Source organism: Gigantopelta aegis, chromosome 7, assembly GCF_016097555.1.
Source record: "Gigantopelta aegis isolate Gae_Host chromosome 7, Gae_host_genome, whole genome shotgun sequence".
In the NCBI taxonomy this organism is placed as follows: domain Eukaryota; kingdom Metazoa; phylum Mollusca; class Gastropoda; order Neomphalida; family Peltospiridae; genus Gigantopelta; species Gigantopelta aegis.
The window spans coordinates 14,419,155-14,439,154 of record NC_054705.1 but is presented as its reverse complement, the minus strand read 5'-3'; the positions used below and the strand labels follow the sequence as shown (position 1 = coordinate 14,439,154).

The 20,000-nt window shown below is 41.3% G+C and overlaps 1 protein-coding gene across 1 annotated transcript in view; it reads right to left on the bottom strand.

The window, feature by feature from the left end:
• The window catches only part of LOC121377013 (trichohyalin-like), a 30,445-nt gene extending 11,182 nt beyond the window's left edge, over positions 1-19,263 (bottom strand). The window contains exon 1 of the mRNA XM_041504849.1: positions 15,346-19,263. Within this exon, the coding sequence (XP_041360783.1) occupies positions 15,346-18,144 (2,799 nt within the window). The 5' untranslated portion in view covers positions 18,145-19,263. The remainder of the gene's footprint in view (positions 1-15,345) is intronic.
• Between the last annotated feature and the right edge of the window lie 737 nt (positions 19,264-20,000).

Below are 20,000 nucleotides of genomic sequence, written 5' to 3'. Positions count from 1 at the left end.
TTCTATGAATGAACCGTTATATACGGCCTGGAGACTGGCGGTCACGTGTGTTACAGCTGTTATTGCACGTCAGATGGAGAGAGTTACCCACACAGCCATGTGGCGTGTTTGGCGTCTGTGCTGCTGCGCCGTTAGTGAAGATCTGGAGAACGTTACAGACAAATTGTAACAAGGGAGGATCTAAAGGAAAGAACCAGGGAGGGATATATTATTGTCCGAAAAAAATTAAATGCCCCCTTTTTCTCTTCTTTTTTTTTTTTTTGGGGGGGGGGGGGGGGGGGGGGTAACAATTTGGTTACAATAGTCGTTTCACGAATGCCAAACGTTTTATTAAAAGTGTTCTCTTCGAGAGTTGGCCCATATGCCCTTTTGCCTTAATATTTATGTAGCGTTAATATTTATGTAACCTGTACTGTAACATGTAAACATTCTTGAACATAGAACTGTTTCAGAGTCTAGAGAAATTTACTATCGTTCGTTTGCATCCCCTGTCCGCCACTGTTAACGCGTGCTCTCATTAAAGAGTCAGTAAATTAGTTTCGTGAATATCTTTTTTGCACACAATCAAACGGATTACTTCAAAGTACAGTAATAATTTACTTTGACGTCCCGTCGTAGATGGACTCTCTCTCTCTCTCTCTCTCTCTCTCTCTCTCTCTCTCTCTCTCTCTCTCTCTCTCTCTCTCTCTCTCTCTCAATATCCTCTCCTACCTCTTCTCTCAATCTCCTCTCTCCCTCTCTAAATCTCCTCTCCTCTCTCTCCCCTCTCGATCTCCTCTTTTCCTCCCTCTCTCTCTCTCTCTCTCTCTCTCTCTCTCTCTCTCTCTCTCTCTCTCTCTCTCTCTCTCTCTCTCTCTCTCTCCCTCCCTCTCTCTCTCTCTAAATGTCCTCTCTCTTCTCTTAATCTCCTATTTCTTTCACCCCTCTCTCTCTAAATCTCCTCTCTCTCCTCTGAATCTCATCCTTCTCTCTCTCTCTCTTCTTCTCTCTCTCTCTCTCTCTCTCTCTCTCTCTCTCTCTCTCTCTCTCTCTCTCTCTCTCTCTCTCTCTCTCTCTCTCTCTCTCTCTCTGTCTGTATATATATGTGTGTAATAATACATGTATATGTGTGTGTATATATCTTTCGTTTTAAATCTTGGCATTATTTGCCGAGTTCCATTGCTCTTCTGGGATGAATAACAGAATTGTATCTCGAAGACCAACATTATGAAATTATGTTGTTGGCTGTATCCCAGCCGAAACAGAACAGACACATTTTGCCTCACAGATAAACATATTATGTGTCAGTCATTCTTCTGAGTTGAATACCACAAAAACAAAAAAGTTAAATGTTTTTGTTTAATTACACCACTGGAGCAAATTGTAATTATTTAATAATCATTGGCTACTGGATGTCAAAAATTTAGAGACAACCTACTACATTTGTTCCATTAACAGCAAGGGGTGTTTTATATGCACTTTCCCACAGACAGAACAGCACATATCACAGGTTTTTTTATATACCAGTTGTGGACCACAAACGTGATTAGATCCTACGCCTAATGTTAGCGCGCTACCTACTAAGACACTCAAATGAAATCCCATAGACGACAATTGTAAGATAGCCATGTGAAGGAAGGAAATGTTTTATTTAGCGACGCACTCAACTCATTTTATTTACGGTTATATGGGTCAGACATATGGTTAAGGACCACACATATATTGAGAGAGGAAACCCGCTATCGCCATTCATGGGCTACTCTTTTTGGTTAGCAGCAAGGGATTTTTTATATGCACCATCCCATAGACAGTATAGCACATACCACGGCCTTTGATGTACCAGTAGTGGAGCACTGGCTGGAGCGAGAAATAGCCCAAAGGGCCCACCGACGGGGATCGATCCCAAATCGACCGCGCATCAATCGAGCACTTTACCACTGGGCTACGTCTCGCCCCGATAACCATGTGGTTGAAGCTACAATGTACATGCAAGCCATTAGACGCAACCTTTCAATCAACACACACATGATATATAACAGGAAGCGATCCGGACAAAAATCGTCATGATATTTTCAGTTACACCCTAAACATGTTTCAAGCCCGTTTGCGTCAAAAGGGAACCGACGAATTTGCGTATGATTATGTACTAAACATGAACCAATGAATGAATGGATGAATGGATGGATGGATGGATGGATGGACGGACGGACGGACGGACGGACGGACGGACGGACGGATGGATGGATATTTAACGACATGCCAGCACAAAAATACACATCGGCTATTGGGTGTCAGAGGCAAGTATATGAATGTGCTAAATAATGCCAACATTTATATAAAAATATATATATCATTAGGGTTTAACACCGTACCAATTCTCAAAATATGTTTTTTACAACAACCAAAAACAATAATAAAACATCTATATAAATACAAAATATAAAAGTTTCTTAACAAATTATCATTAAATGGTATAGATTAAAACAAATGTTCACTACAGGGGTGAAGATAAAATTCAGCCAAGGTATGTAGTTTCACCTGAATTGTTACTATCAATCAATACTGCAGTGCTCGGATATATATACTAACCGTAGAACTGCGCATGCAATTGCCTTACTTTGACTGTTACCGGCCTCGGTGGCGTCGTTGTTAGGCCATCGGTCTACGGGCTGGTAGGTACTGGGTTCGGATCCCAGTCGAGGCATGGGATTTTTAATCCAGATACCAACTCCAAACCCTGAGTGAGTGCTCCGCAAGGCTCAATGAGTAGGTGTAAACCACTTGCACCGACCAGTGATCCATAACTGGTTCAACAAAGGCCATGGTTTGTGCTATCCTGCCTGTGGGAAGCGCAAATAAAAGATCCTTTGCTGCCTGTCGTAAAAGAGTAGCCTATGTGGCGATAGCGGGTTTCTTCTAAAAAAAAAACAATGTCAGAATGACTGTATGTTTGACGTCCAATAGCCGATGATAAGATAAAAATTCAATGTGCTCTAGTGGCGTCGTTAAATAAAACAAACTTTTTACTTTGACTGTTCTACCAATCGTCTTCTTCCCTGTATATAAAAAAGGAAATTTACCCTGTGCAATTTGATAGTTTAATAGTTTATTTATACTGATATTTATTTCAGAAAGTGTGTCAATTGGTATAAGCTTAAAACTTAATAAGGAAGGAAATATTTTATTTAACGACGCACTCAACACATTTTATTTACGGTTATATGGCGTCGGACATATGGTTAAGGACCACACAGATATTGAGGGAAGAAACCTGCTGTCGCCATTTCATGGGCTACTCTTTTCGATTAGCAGCAAGGGATCTTTTATATGCACCATCCCATAGACAGGATAGTACATAACACGACTTTTCGTGTACCAGTCGTGGTGCACTGGCTGGAGCGAGAAACAGCCCAATGGGCCCAACGACAGGGATCGATCCCAAACTGACCGCGCATCAAGCGATCGCTTTAGCACTGGGCTACGTCTCGCCCCTAAAACTTAGTAATGTGTTTCTATATGAGCGTTGAGCTAAATAATGCGTCTAGCACATATGGTAATTGAGCCACCTGACGCGTGTTCAGCGACAGTGAACGACGCTAACGTTCGCGAACTATTTGACTGGTCCCCGATATGGCCATTTGGTTTAACCGGACGTTTTTCTGCTCGTTCTGGCTGAACTCAGCACAGTTTCATCTAGATAGTGAGAGGATAGATTTGCTGAGTCCACATAATGCTACTCTTATTAAATAACAGTAAATTATTAAATGTATATGCACTTGACATAAACACAGCCAGAGGACAGCACTTACCACGACATTTGATATAATCTTTAATGCCCCACTGTAGACAAAACAAGTCTGATACATGTATTTCGAAAGTGAAGCGAATGGGCGAGACTACGTCCCATAGGCACTGGTCCACGACAGCACTTACCATGTCGTTTGATATAAAAGTCCCGAAGGGTTCATCTTAAATGTCCCACTGTAGACATAAAACAAAGAGTCTGATACATGTATTTCGAACGTGAAGCGAATGGACGAGGGTGCATCCATGTTTAAACCTTTGGCACTGACCCACGACAACACTTACCATGGCATTTGATATAAAAGTCGCGAAAGAAAATCTTAAATGTCCCACTGTAGACAAAACAAGACTGATACATGTATATCGAACATGAAGCGAAAGGCGAAGGTACGTCCCATAGGCACTGATCCACGACAACACTTACCATGAAACTTGATATAAAAGTCCCGAAGGGCTAATCTTAAAAGTTCCACTGTAGACATACAAAAAGGAGAGAAAAGACTGATAAATCGAACATGAAGCCAAAGGACGAGGGTACGTCCATGTTCAAACCTTTGACACTGACCCACGACAGCACTTACCATGGCATTTGGCGAGACGTAGCCCAGTGGCAAAGCGCTCGCTTGATGCATGGTCGGTGTGGGATCGATCCCCGTCAGTGGGCCCATTGGGATATTTCTCGCTCCAGCCAGTGCACCACGACTGGTACACCAAAGACCGTGGTATGTGTTATCCTGTCTATAGGATGGTGCATATAAAAGATCCCTCGCTGCTAATCGAAAAGAATAGCCCATGAAGTGGCGACAGCGGGTTTCCTCCCTCAGTATCTGTGTGGTCCTTAACCATACGCCATATAACCGTAAATAAAATGTGTTGAGTGCGTCGTTAAATAAAACATTTCCTTTCCTTTCCATACCATGGCATTTGATATAAAAGTCGCGGATGGATAATCTTAAATGTCCAATTGTAGACAAAAGAAAACAGTGATACATGTATTTCGAACGTGAAGCGAAAGGATGAGGGTACGTCCATGTTCAAACCTTTGGCACTGACACACGACAGCACATACAATGACATTTGATATAAAAGTCCCGAAAGGCTAATCTTAAATGTCCCACTGACGACACACAAAAAAAGTAATACATGTATTTGGAACGTGAAGCGAATAGGCGAGGGTACGTCCCATAGGCACTGGCCCACGACAGCACTTACCATGGAATTTCGTATAAAAGTCGCCAAGGGCTAATCTTAAATGTCTAACTATAGATAAACAGAAAAGAAGAAAACAAGACTGATGCATGCATGTATATCGAACGTGAAGCGAAAGGGCGAGTGTACGTCAATGTTCAAACCTCTGGCATTTTTATAGCAGTGTAGGCACGTTTTGTTGCCAATAACCTGTTCCGATATCGGACGGCATGCATGTTTGTGTCTAACAATATACATACTCGTTCTGTCTCACAGTATACATACTCTTTCTGCAGCCATCGCCTCCTGATGGCATCTATATATAAACACACGCGGCCTTAGTGCTTGTAGAACAGCGGGTACGGCGTGTATATTATCGGTATCAGCAGCGATGTGTTACCATGGTAACTGATTGTAAACCGGTGTACCGCTTGATACCTTGGTTAAATCAACACCACTGCAAGACGGCCAAACTAAGTTCAGCGACGCCAATGTTCGCCAGTGTTTTGACTGTTTCTCGAATTTATAAAGTCTGTTTTGTTTAAAAGCATACTGACTTATTAATCGTCGGGCGTCGGGTATTGCATGTGAAGCATCTGATAATAATTCTGACACGTAGTCGTAAGAGAAATCTCTCTAAAAACATTTTACCATAAGTAGCAACTGATCTTTTATATCCACTTTCCAACAGACATGACAGCACATACCACGGCCTTTGATATACCGTGGTGCACGGGCTGGAACGAGAAACAGCCCAATGGGTTGTAGTCTTCAAAAGAATATACTAGTATCTACATTTTGTTTACCATAAGTAGTAAGGGATCTTTTATGTGCACTTTCCCATAGACAGGACAGCATATACCACGGCTTTTGATATACCACGACTGAGAAGCGATGCTAACGTTTGCGAACGCTTTGACTGGTTGCTGGAATTTAAAGTCTGTTTTGTTTAGAGCACATTGATTTAGTCACCATCGGCTATTGGATGTCAAACATTTGGGTTTTTTTTTTACATTTAGTCTTAGAGAGGAAACCCGCTAAATCTTTGTTCCATTAGTAGCAAGGGATCTTTTATATGCATCATCCCACAAACAGGATAGCACATACCACGGCATCTGATATGCCAGTCGTCTTCAGAGGAATACTACATTTTGTAAGGGATCTTTTATATGCACTTCCCACAGGATAGCACATACCATGATCTTTGACATTATACTGGCTATGGGACGGCCAAAAAAAATAAAAATATAGATCGCTGAGGGGATTCGATCCTGTGACCCACACGTCTCAGGCGAAAACGCATCCGGTTCAATGTGAAACGCAAAACCCAGTCTAAAACGTGTGTCCATGTGTTTGCCTAGTGGCTACACTCAGTCCAGTTTACAGGCGTACAGACATTCCATTCCTCGCCGCTTTATTATTATTATCACCATCTTAACATTTTTACCCTTCGGTCGAAAGAGAACGGAATGCTGGACAACGCTTAAGTACATTTTCCAATTACCCCTTTTGCCGTTAAATTGCACATTGTTGCACCTTCTTGCTTTATTTAATTACCAGTTTTGGCAAAACTGGTTGGTTTCTGGTCGTGTTGGCCATATAGTACAGGGCCGTAGCTAGCGTAAGGACAAAGAAAAAATACGGAAAACATTATAGAAATTTAAAGAAAATTCTATTCTTAACCGTATGAGGAGTTTTAGACTATTAACTACTCAGTTGCGCGCCCCCACCCCCACCCCCACCCCCACCTACCCCCCGCCCCAACAAAAAATCCTAGCTACGGCCCTGTAATATCCCCAAATCATCTGCAATCATAGCGGGATAGGCGGGGGGGGGGGGGGGGGGGGGGGATGGTGGTTTGTGAAATCGTAATAACTGTCCTGTCACAATCGGATATTCTCGTGGATATTTTCGTACGAGGCACTCGATTCGTGTGACGTCGCCTTTATATTTTTCCATTTAACAGCAAGCGATTTTGTTTAATATGAATTTTCTAGGAGACCGGACAGCACATACACGATAAAAGCGCTCGCCTGATGCGCAGTCGATCTAGGATCGATCCCCGTCGGTTGACTCATTTGAGCTATTTCTCGTTCCAGACAGTGCTTCACAAGTTCTGTAACAAAGGCTGTGGTGTGTACTATCCTGTTAGTGTCTGTGGGGTACTGCATTTAGAAGATCCTTTGCTGTTAATTGAAAAGAGTAGCCCATTATCTGCATGGTATTTAACTATATGTCCGACGCCATATAACTGTAATTATTTGTTGAGTACGTTGTTAAATAAAATATTCCTTCCTTCCTTCCTTCCTTCTTCCTTCCTTTCTTCCTTACCACGAACATAAGCCTTTAGTCACTTCCAGGTTTGGGGCTGGACGTAAGCCAATGGTAAAGCGCATGCTTGATGCGCAGTCGGTCTAGGATCGATCCCCGTCGGAGAGCACACTGGGATATTTCTCGTTCCAGCCAGAGCACCACGATTTGTATATCAAACGCCGTGGAATGTGCTATCGTGTCTGTGGGATGGCGTATATAAAAGATACCTTACTATTAACAACATTTTTTTAGCGGGTTTCTCCTCTAAGACTGTATGTCAAAATTATCAAATGTTTAACACCCAAAAGCCCATTATTAATAAATTAATAAATTCTCTAGTGGTGTCGTTAAACACAACAAACTTGTTTTAACTTCCCGATTTGTTCCAGCGGTACTGGAATGGTTCCGCAACATGTGGCTTTGTAATAGTCTTCTTGTTTTGAAATGTTCCATTCACTTTATAAATGACGTGGAAACCCATAATAATTATCATTTAGTTTCCTTTATGGCCGATATGGTAGGTACTGGGTTCTGATCCCAGTCGAGGCATGGGATTTTTAATCCAGATACCGACTCCAAACCCTGAGTGAGTGCTCCGCAAGGCTCATTGGGTAGATATAAACCACTTGCACCAACCAGTCATCCATAACTGGTTCAACAAAGGCCATGGTTTGTGCTATCCTGCCTGTGGGAAGCGCAAATAAAAGATCCCTTGCTGCCAATCGGAAAGAGTAGCCCATGTAGTGGCGACAGCGGGTTTCCTCTCAAAATCTGTGTGGTCCTTAACCATATGTTTGACGCCATATAACCGTAAATAAAATGTGTTGAGTGCGTCGTTAAATAAAACTCTTTTTTTTTCTTTTTTTTTTTTTTTTTTTTTTTTTTTTAAAGTAACGAACTACAGTACAGGACACATTCCTATTAAAAGGTCTGCGCCTGAATACCCAGACCTACATAATAATTAAAGTCGCGACCCTAGTTCCAACCCTGTAAAAACTGACACTATGTTTAGTTAATCTATAAAGTTGTAACACATTTGGATAAAGTTACAACAGAGTGAAGTTACAACAGAGTGAAGTTACAACAGAGTGAAGTTACAAGAATCAGTAACGTTAAAACGGCGAAATACCCTTAAAAATAGACTACAACTCGACTCGATACTCGTTACTTCTCAGACGCACGTAGGTCTTTAAAAATATAAAAAATGTATTTTGTGATGTTAAAAAAACACCAAGATGAGCAGAAACACTTCGGATGTACAGAAATGAATAATCTAAAGAATAACATCTACGTAAAGTATGATTTCAGTTGTCAAAAAACGGCTCTAATAGTAAAAAAAAAAAATGTTTTAGTGTTTAAAAACTAAGCTACGTCATTTTAATATTCCGACCGTTACTTCACTAATAATTTAAGAAAGTATTTTCCACAAGTCTCGGCCACGTGTCGACGTGTGTAAAATACGAAGTGTTTAAAAAGTAGGGTCTGTCACTTTAAATAAAACATTTCCTTCCTTCCTTCCTTCCTTTCTTCCTTCCTTCCTTACCACGAACATAAGCCTTTGGTCACTTCCAGATTTGTTCTCGTGGTACAGGAATGGTTTCCAGACATGTGGCATTGTGCAGTCTTCTTGTTTTGGAATGGTTCATTTACTTTATAAATGACGTGGAAACACATGATTTATCATTCAGTTTTCTTTGTGGCCGATAAGTAACGAACTACATTACAAGACACATTCCTAGTTCAGCGCCTGAAAACCCAGACCTACATAATAATTAAAGCAACAGACCCCAGTTTAAATCCCGTAAAAATTGACACTATGTTTAGTTAATCTATAAACTTGTAACACATTTGGATAAAGTTACAATAGAGTGAAGTTACAACGGAGTGAAGTTACAAGAATCAGTGACGTTGAAACGGCGAAAACCCTTAAAAATAGACGCTCCGGATGTACGGAAATTAATAGTCTAAACAATAAAATGTACGTAAAGTATGATTTCAGTTGTCAAACAACGGCTCTAATAGTGAAAAATACGCCTTAGTGTTTAAAAACTAGGATCTGTCTCTTTAATATTCCTACCGTTACTTCATTAATAATTTAGGAAAGTATTTTCCTCAAGACTCGGCCACGTGTCTGCGTGTGCAGGAGACGAAGTATTTGACGGAGGCAGGTTGATTTGGCAGCTTACATCTGACCTTTCCATTAACGATTTCACGCTTAAGCCATGTTGTTATCTCCGTCTGATGTGTTATTGGTAACCGCAGCCAGAAAAAACCACTCTGACCCTGAACGTTATATGTAGTTATCAAGAATGCTGGGTGTACGCTATGCTAAGCACAAGTATATTATGTTTTAACCTAGAATATATGAAACACACTGCTACCTACATCATAATGGGTTTACAGTTATCAAGAATGCTGGGTGGACGCTATGCTAAGCATCAAGTATATTATGTTTTAACCTAGAATATATGAAACACACTGCTATCTACAGTATACTGGGTTTACAGTTGTCAAGAATGCTGGGTGGACGCTATGCTAAGCATCAAGTATAATATGTTTTAACCTAGAATATATGAAACACACTGCTATCTACATCATACTGGGTTTACAGTGGTCAGGAATGCTGGGTGGACGCTATGCTAAGCATCAAGTATATTATGTTTTAACCTAGAATATATGAAACACACTGCTACCTACATCATAATGGGTTTACAGTTATCAAGAATGCTGGGTGTACGCTATGCTAAGCATCAAGTATATTATGTTTTAACCTAGAATTTATGAAACACACTGCTATCTACATCATACTGGGTTTACAGTTATCAAGAATGCTGGGTGTACGCTATGCTAAGCATCAAGTATATTATGTTTTAACCTAGAATTTATGAAACACACTGCTATCTACATCATACTGGGTTTACAGTTATCAAGAATGCTGGGTGTACGCTATGCTAAGCATCAAGTATATTATGTTTTAACCTAGAATATATGAAACACACTGCTATCTACAGTATACTGGGTTTACAGTTGTCAAGAATGCTGGGTGGACGCTATGCTAAGCATCAAGTATAATATGTTTTAACCTAGAATATATGAAACACACTGCTATCTACATCATACTGGGTTTACAGTGGTCAGGAATGCTGGGTGGACGCTATGCTAAGGATCAAGTATAATATGTTTTAACCTAGAATATATGAAACACACTGCTATCTACATCATAATGGGTTTACAGTGGTCAAGAATGCTGGGTGGACGTATGCTAAGCATCAAGTATATTATGTTTTAACCTAGAATATATGAAACACACTGCTACCTACATCATAATGGGTTTACAGTTATCAAGAATGCTGGGTGTACGCTATGCTAAGCATCAAGTATATTATGTTTTAACCTAGAATATATGAAACACACTGCTATCTACATTATACTGGGTTTACAGTTGTCAAGAATGCTGGGTGGACGCTATGCTAAGCATCAAGTATATTATGTTTTAACCTAGAATATATGAAACACACTGCTACCTACATCATAATGGGTTTACAGTTATCAAGAATGCTGGGTGTACGCTATGCTAAGCATCAAGTATATTATGTTTTAACCTAGAATATATGAAACACACTGCTATCTACATCATACTGGGTTTACAGTTATCAAGAATGCTGGGTGTACGCTATGCTAGGCATCAAGTATATTATGTTTTAACCTAGAATATATGAAACACACTGCTATCTGCATCATACTGGGTTTACAGTTATCAAGAATGCTGGGTGTACGCTATGCTAGGCATCAAGTATATTATATTTTAACTTAGAATATATGAAACACACTGCTACCTACATCATACTGGGTTTACAGTTATCAAGAATTCTGGATGTACGCTATGCTAGGCATCAAGTATATTATGTTTTAACCTAGAATATATGAAACACACTGCTACCTACATCATAATGGGTTTACAGTGGTCAGGAATGCTGGGTGTACGCTATGCTAGGCATCAAGTATATTATGTTTTAACCTAGAATATATGAAACACACTGCTATCTGCATCATACTGGGTTTACAGTTATCAAGAATGCTGGGTGTACGCTATGCTAGGCATCAAGTATATTATATTTTAACTTAGAATATATGAAACACACTGCTACCTACATCATACTGGGTTTACAGTTATCAAGAATTCTGGGTGTACGCTATGATAGGCATCAAGTATATTATGTTTTAACCTAGAATATATGAAACACACTGCTACCTACATCATAATGGGTTTACAGTTATCAAGAATGCTGGGTGTACGCTATGCTAAGCATCAGGTATATTATGTTTTAACCTAGAATATATGAAACACACTGCTCTCTACATCATACTGGGTTTACAGTTATCAAGAATGTTGGGTGTACGCTATGCTAGGCATCAAGTATATTATATTTTAACCTAGAATATATGAAACACACTGCTATCTACATCATACTGGGTTTACAGTTATCGAGAATACTGCGTATACGCTACGCTTATTGTATATGAAACATACTGCTACATACATCATACTGGGTTTACAGTTATCAAGTATACTGGGTATACGCTACGCTTATAGTATTTGAAACATATTACTACCTACATCATACTGACTTTACAGTTATCAAGTATACTGGGTATAAGCAGCGCTTATAATATATGAAACATACTGCTACATACATCATACTGGGTTTACAGTTATCAAGTATACTGGGTATAAGCAGCGCGTATAGTATATGAAACCTAATGCGACATACATCACACTGGCTTTACAGTTATCAAGTGTACTGGGTATACGCAGCGCTTATAGTATATGAAACATACTGCTACCTACATCATAATGGGTTTACAGTTATCAAGAATATTGCGTATACGCTACGCTTATAGTATATGAAACATACTGCTACCTACATCATACTGACTTTACAGTTATCAAGTATACTGGGTATAAGCAGCGCTTATAGTATATGAAACATACTGCAACATACATCATACTGGGTTTACAGTTATTAAAAATGCTGGGTATAAGCTATGCTAGGCATCAAGTATAATATGTTTTAACTTAGAATATATGAAACACACTGCTACCTACATCATAATGGGTTTACAGTTATCAAGTATACGGGGTATAAGCTACGCTAAGTATCTGGTATTTTGTGTTTGATCTACAATTATATATGAAATATAATTCTACCTGCATCATACTAACTTTACATACTAACTTCCGTTACTGTATCTTCTATTCCTAGGCACATGTGCAGGAAGTGGTGTAGGGACGGGGGGGGGGGGGGGGGGTGGGGGGCGGAGAGGTTGTACTATAACGATCGAAGTTTTTTTTTTGGGGGGGGGGGGGGTCGAGTCATTCTACCCCGGAAACTATATTGAAAAGGACAAGAAAAAAATGGCTTTGAGCAGGGGAGGTTCGACACTGTACCTCCAACTGACTGGTATATCAAACGCCAGGGGTATGTACTATCCTGTCTGTGGGATGGTGCATATAAAAGATATCTTGCTATTAATGAAAACAAAACCGGTTTTTCTCTCTATGACTGTTAAAAATGACCATATGTTTGACATCCAATAGCCGATGATTAATAAATCAATGTGCTCTAGTGCAAACAAACTCTGTCTCCACCACATTCCCCACCACATTCCCCACAAGCCCCCCCCCCCCCCTCCTCCGCACACGCGCCTTGTTGCTTGGCTATCGTTTAGTATATGGCAGATTCTAGTAACTGAAGGTAAGTGTTATGTTTACTTGGACGTGCGCTTTCATCTCAGAGGCCGCCCGCCATATTTCAGTTTTATCTGCTAGACATGGCAAGATAAGTATAGTTTTCAAGCTGGTTTCTAATCTCGGAGATTCATCCAGGAGCGGGACGTAGAGCGCTCGCTTCATATCATGCGCAGTCGGTCTAGGATCGATCCCCGTCGGTGGGCCCATTGGGCTGTTTCACGTTTCAGCCAGTACCCCACGATTGCTATATCAAAGGCCGTGGTATGTGCTATCTTGTCTGTTGGATGGTGTATATATAAAAGATCCCTTGCTACTAATTAATGGGAACGGGTTTCCTCTCTTAAGAGTATGTGTCAAAATTACCAAACGTTTGACATCCAATAGCCGATCATTAATAAATCAATGTACTCCAGTGGTGTTGTTAAACAAAACAAACTTTTAAACTTTTACGAACTATACAATTTATCACCGTTATACCTCATGGGCTACACAGGCTATGACGAAAACAAGTTATGATCGATACAGGTAGGAAGTTAACATGTTACGGACGATCTTGTTACGACCATTGTAAATAAAGGACGATGCAAGAATCTGCCGCTGCATTGAAAGTTACGGCGCGCCTAATTCACTAAACTCTCGCAACTTTGCGATCTCGTAGTGCAATGCTAAAAGACTTGCAAAGAGGATGCTTTATTGTCTAGAAGAGCTTAAGAGCCCTCTGTGAATTAGGCCCCAGTGGTGGTCTATACAAGTTAAAACATTACAAGTTATGGCCGATATTAGATAAGATCACTACACGTTATAGATGATAATATATATACTTTCGGCCGGTTATGGCTGATATAGGTATGACAATAACATGAGATCACCTATATTAGTTATGATCATTACACGTCATAACTGATAAAAGTATGATATTAACATGATATGATCGATATTAGTTATGACCAATACACTTATATCTGATTTAAGTGTGACGATAACATGCTATGACCTATATTAGTAAGGACCATTAAACGTTATGATACAAATATGACATTAACATATGACCTATATTAATTATGATCATTACATGTTATGACTAATACAAGTATAACGATAACATGATATGGTATATATTAGTTAGAATTCGACTATTACACGTTATGTCGATAACATGATAGGGCCGATATTTATTACCATTATTTATCAGACTGACGATAACATGATATTGCCGATATTTATTACCATTATTTATCAGACTGACGATAACATGATATTGCCGATATTTATTACCATTATTTATCAGACTGACGATAACATGATATTGCCGATATTTATTACCATTATTTATCAGACTGACGATAACATGATATTGCCGGTATTAGTTACGATTATATCACGTTAAGGATGATAATAGTTACAACTGTTACACGATAAGGCCGATACAAGCAATGACCGCCACCGATGCAGTTTTGGACGGGGTTTTTTTTTCTAGTGTAACGACACCACTAGAGCACATTGATCAATTAATCATCGGCTATTGGATGTCAAACATTTGGTAATTCTGACTCGTAGTCATGAGAGGAAACCCGCTACATGTTTCCTAATGCAGAAAGGGATCTTTTATATGCACTTTCCCACAGACAGGAAAGCACATACCACGGCCTTTGTCCAGCTGTAGTGCACTAGTTTGAACGACAAAAAAAATCCAATCCATTGAATGGATCAACCGAGGTGGTTCGATCCTGCGACGCAAGCACCTCGAGCGAGCACTCAACCGACTGAGTTAAACCTCGCCCCTGTTTCAGACGGATACAAATTATAGGTGACACAAGTACCGAGATTAAATAGTATGGATGATATTAGCTACGATCGTTGTAACGATAAACACGTTACGGGCGATGCGAGTAACGACTATAAGTTACGATCCTAGACTTTGATGTACGATTTAAAAATATAATGACGGTGGTCTCTTTTGTGATATGGGTAAACTTATAGGAGGAGTTATATTAACACATGTGAATTGATGTGTTTCTCTAACAACAAATAACGGAAATAATTTAGAGATGTGATTACTCAGGAAGTCAACATGTATGATGATTTGTGTATATGCCATTTCAGCTAAAGATTAAAAAATATATATACAAAAATTGCATCCATCCATCCATCCACCCATACGGAGAGAGAGAGAGAGAGAGAGAGAGAGAGAGAGAGAGAGAGAGAGAGAGACAGACAGACAGACAGACAGACAGAGATACACACACACTAACACACACACACACACACACTCACACACACACTTTCTCTCTCTCTAACACTAAACTCACCTGATCTTTCAAGCGATCTATCTCCATCTCCATTCGAAACTGTTTCTTGTCCGTCTGCTCGAGCAGGTCGGTCAGGTGTCTGTTCTCCTCCTCGCACTTCACCCGCTTGTCCTCCATCATATCCAGCTCGTCGTGCAGCCTCACCGACACCTCCTTGGCGATTGCCAGCTCCTTCTCCAGCATATCTATGTGCGTCCTGGCGTCCTCTGACTCGAACTGACTCTGCAGCAGACGCAGCCTTTCCTCATACTGCTTTCGGTCGCTGTCCAGCTGTTCGTTCTGGCGCTCGGCTTTCCGCAGCTTGAACTGGAGGATGCGGCAGTTCTTGGCCGTATACTCCATCTCCTTCTGGAGGTCCCTGAACTCCTCCACCTCGTTCTCCCTGAACGTGTCGTACATCTCGTCCATCTCCTCGCGCAGCTGGATGATCTCGTTCCTCAGCTTGAGGTTCTCGCCATCCAGGTCGCGGCACTCCTTCTCAGAGTTCACCAGGTGCGAGTCGAGGTCGCCCAGCTCCTTGTGGCCGTGAGAGTCCCGTCTGACCTCGGTCTCCTGCTCGTGGAGTTTGTCCAGCAGACTCTTGTTGTCGCTCTCCAGTTTGAAACATCTCTCCTCCATCTGGCCCAAATGTCGCTGTAGTTCCGTCAGCTGTTTCTCGGTCTCCTCCTTTTTATGCTGAAGGGCAGCCTTCTTCAAGGCCGCGTTTTCTTCGTCCAGTTTCCGACTCTTTTCTTCCATTTCTACTAATCTTTTTTTCAACTTATCCAATTCATTTTCTTTCTGTCTCAGTTCTAAATCTTTGCTCTTGGAAATGCTTTCTTTTGCCTTGAGGTCTCGTAATTCCTTTTCCTTGGCCTGTATTTCTTGTACTTTCAATTTCAAATCTTTGATTTCTTTTTCTTTAGCTTTTAGTTCTTCTTGTTTCGCTTTTAAGTCCTTTAATTCTTTTTCCTTGGATAAAAGAGTTTGTTCTTTAGATTTTATCTCTTCTTGTTTCGCTTTTAGTTCTTTTAAGTCTTTTTCCTTGGATAAAAGAGTTTGTTCTTTAGATTTCAGTTCTTCTTGTTTCACTTTGAAGTCTTTTATTTCTTTTTCTTTAGATAAAAGTGACTGTTCTTTAGATTTCAGTTCATCTATTTGTCGTTTAGCTTTAGTTTCTAAATCAGTCTCTTTCGTTTTTAAATCTTTCAATACTTTTTCTTTTAATTTTAATTCTTCCTCTCTCGAATGGAGTTTTTTCTCATTTAATAACAATTCCTGTTCTTTTTTAAGCAAGTCTTTTAATTTCTCTTCTCTGGCGAATATTTCACTTTCTTTGCCCTTGAGATCCTTTTCTTTTTTCTCTAAATCTTTAAGCTTTTGTTCTTTTGTATTTAACTCGTTTTCCTTTAATTTAAGAGCAGATAATTCACTAACCTTAAGTTTCAGATCCTCGATTTCTTTAACCAAAGCAGCTTCCTCTTTAACCCTGAGATCAACGTGTTTCTCCTCTTCCGTTTTTGTCTTTGCAACATCATTGCTTACTGCTACGTCCCGACTGTCCACTTTAACACCGAGAATAACATCACGTGACTTTAATTTCGAATCGTTTTTATCCTTAACACTTTTCTTGTCCTCGAATTTCGATTTAGCATCTACACTACCTTTAACCTCAAACTTCCGCTTGTTATCAGTGTTTGTATCAACATGCCGAAAACCGGCGCCAAAACCACTTGCGGGCGCTTTCGACGATTCGGCCTGCCTGCCATTGTGAACCTTTTCAGCCGGTTTCTGCGACTTGGACGTGGGGGACGGGGGTTGCGCTGGGAGGTACGATCTTCCAAACTCTTTCACTGTTGTAGCTGCCGGGGTCTCCTTACCTTTGCTGCTAACAACTTTCCCCGATATCCCGGCTGGATCTGCAGTTTGACATTTTGCTGTGACGTCACTATGTGATTGGGTTGCGATATTGTCGGCTGCTTTAGTGGTTCCAGTCACAACTGGTTTGTGATCGCCGCCTGCGTCAGAGGATACCTCATCGGAACCAAACGACCGGAGAAGATGTTTTACCTTGCTTACATCACTGGCCGGCGCCGCCCGTGTTCCGACAAATAGCGATGACTTCTTTACATCCTGGTCCGTGGAATGCGATTTCTCTTTCACATCTACGTGTTGTTTCTTGGATTCGGAAACTGTTTTTGAACTCGAGAACCCCACTTCCTTCTTTTCGACCGTCTTCAATTTGGATTCACTCCCATTTATCTTTTTTCCTATTCCAAAAGCTTTTTGTGTTGTCCCTAATGTTCCTTTACCGTCCTTACTGTCTGTCGTCTGCTTCGCTGAGTCGGTTTGGTCCTTTACGTCAATCTTCTTCCCCTGATCGGACGAAGATTTCCCGGCCACAGTACTGCTACTCGAAACTTTGCCATAAGACCTGCCTAATTCAGTTTTTGTTTGGTCTTTACTCTTTGCGACGTTTCCACCGAATTTGGACGAAAGTGTAGCAGTTACTGATTTACCTTTAGTCGACGACATTGACATCTGCTTCGTGGTTTGTTTACTAGACGTCGTCTTGTCTGTGACGCTGGTGCCTTTCGGCGGTTCTTCCACAGATTGTTTGTCTTTATCTTTAACCTGACCGGGAGCTTTGGGGTCGCTTTTCGGGGCTGCTTTTGACGCTGGGGGTTTAGCCACCCCGACAATGGCTCCTAGTTCCTCTGCCGAATGTTCTTCGAATTGATGAAAGCAGTTTCTACACAGAGACTTTCTCCACGCTTGTGGCTGGAAGTCGGCGCATGTAGCACAGGCGGGCTCATCCATACTAACTACAACGCCCGATTCTAACACTCACCTGCTTCCGAAAATAATACTCTCTAACTAAAAATATTCCTGAAATAATTTTTTTTTCTATTTTTTTTTTTAAACATATATTTTCTTAGGATAGATGGCACGAAACAAGCGAGTGTCTTCCCAATTCCTTAACTCCCCAATGGCCGTGCGTACTACGTCATCAGTAAGCGCCGGTTTTGGCTTACCCATATACGGAACAGCATCCCGGAACTCGCATTAACCTATTGCTTGACACACATACACAGGCTTACACCTGAATCAGACGGAGATGAGCCGCTTTTTGGTGCACTACTACAACACACTGCACCAGTCGGCGAAAACCGTAATGGCGGACTGCGCCAAACACCATTTCCAGACTTCGGAATCTGCCAACGAGTTGGTCGGCCTTTCTCCTCGCGGTGCCGAGTTAACAACTCTCTCTCTCTCTCTTGCTCACTTTCTCACTCACACACAGACGCAGACACGCTCGCCAGTGTACCGATGTGGGACCGCTACCTCACCGAGTATTCATCAGATGTGAAGACACTTTTGTCTCCCCTCGATTCGCGTCTTGGAATCGGCAAGCGGGCCACGTGTGTTGTGTTTCCGTTAGCCCCATAAACCCGGGACGGCATAGCATCGCAACTCTGCGCTAATCACTTATCTGTCGGCGTTATTCACCTAGTGTAGCTCAAAACAATTCAGTGGCGGTTCCAGAGGGTAGAGAGGGAGCAGGTAAAGGTATGCAGTCCCGTCCGAATTCGTAATACAACCACAGCCTGTATTATAAAAACGGACTTTTGAGAAATGTGTTACAATGCGATAGCCTAACTCGGCTTGTCCTTTTTTTTTTTTTTTTTTTTTTTTTTTGGGGGGGGGGGGGGTAGGGGGATTGCACCCCCTCTTAAGAGACATATAGACTCCGCTTCTTAGTGGCAGAACGGCGGGACGTAGCCCAGTGGTAAAGCGTTCGCGTGGTACGTTAACGGTCTAGGATCGACGCCCGTCGGATGGCCCATTGGGCTATTTTTCGTTCCACCCAGTGCACCACGACTGGTATACCAAAGGTCGTGTTATGTGTTACTCTGTCTGTGGGATTGTGCATGTAAAAGATCCCTCGCTACTAATGGGGAAATGTAGCGGGTTTCTTCTCTGAGACTATTTGTCAAAATTACCAAATGTTTGACATCCAGTAGCCGATGATTATTAATTCAATGTTCTCTAGTGGTGTCGTTAAACAAAACAAACTTACTCTTGGTGGCGGATCCATAAAAGGGAGAGGTGTTGGGTTTTATTCGGTATTAAAAATGTGACTCGTACTTTTTAAAGATGGTCAGGCTGCTTACGTTCATTGCACATGCCAGCGCAGGCGACCCCTTTCCTCTCTCACACACACATACAAACACACACACACACACACACACACACACACACACACACACACACACACACACACCAAAATACCTCAAAACAAACCCAACCCTTCCCTGTCCTGGACGGAGCAGCTGGGGAGAGTCGACACCCGCGCCCATGACAGCCGTGAGTTACAACAGCTTGCTCTGAGCGTGCACGTTAATCATATGACCATCAACATAAGAACCCTTTGCCTTTATATAACAGTCTTCAGGTTTGCTTAGCAGGGCCACACTTAACCACGGAGGGGATCAGATAATCCACGCGTAGAAAAACTTAATATTGTATTTTTGACATTTAGAAGCGCTGGATCATGTAGAATTGACCCTAACTACCCCTACCCCTACCCTACATGTACCCCGATCCCTACCCGTACCCCTACCGCTACCCCGATCCCTACCCCTACCATGATCCCTACCCTCCCCTACCCCTAC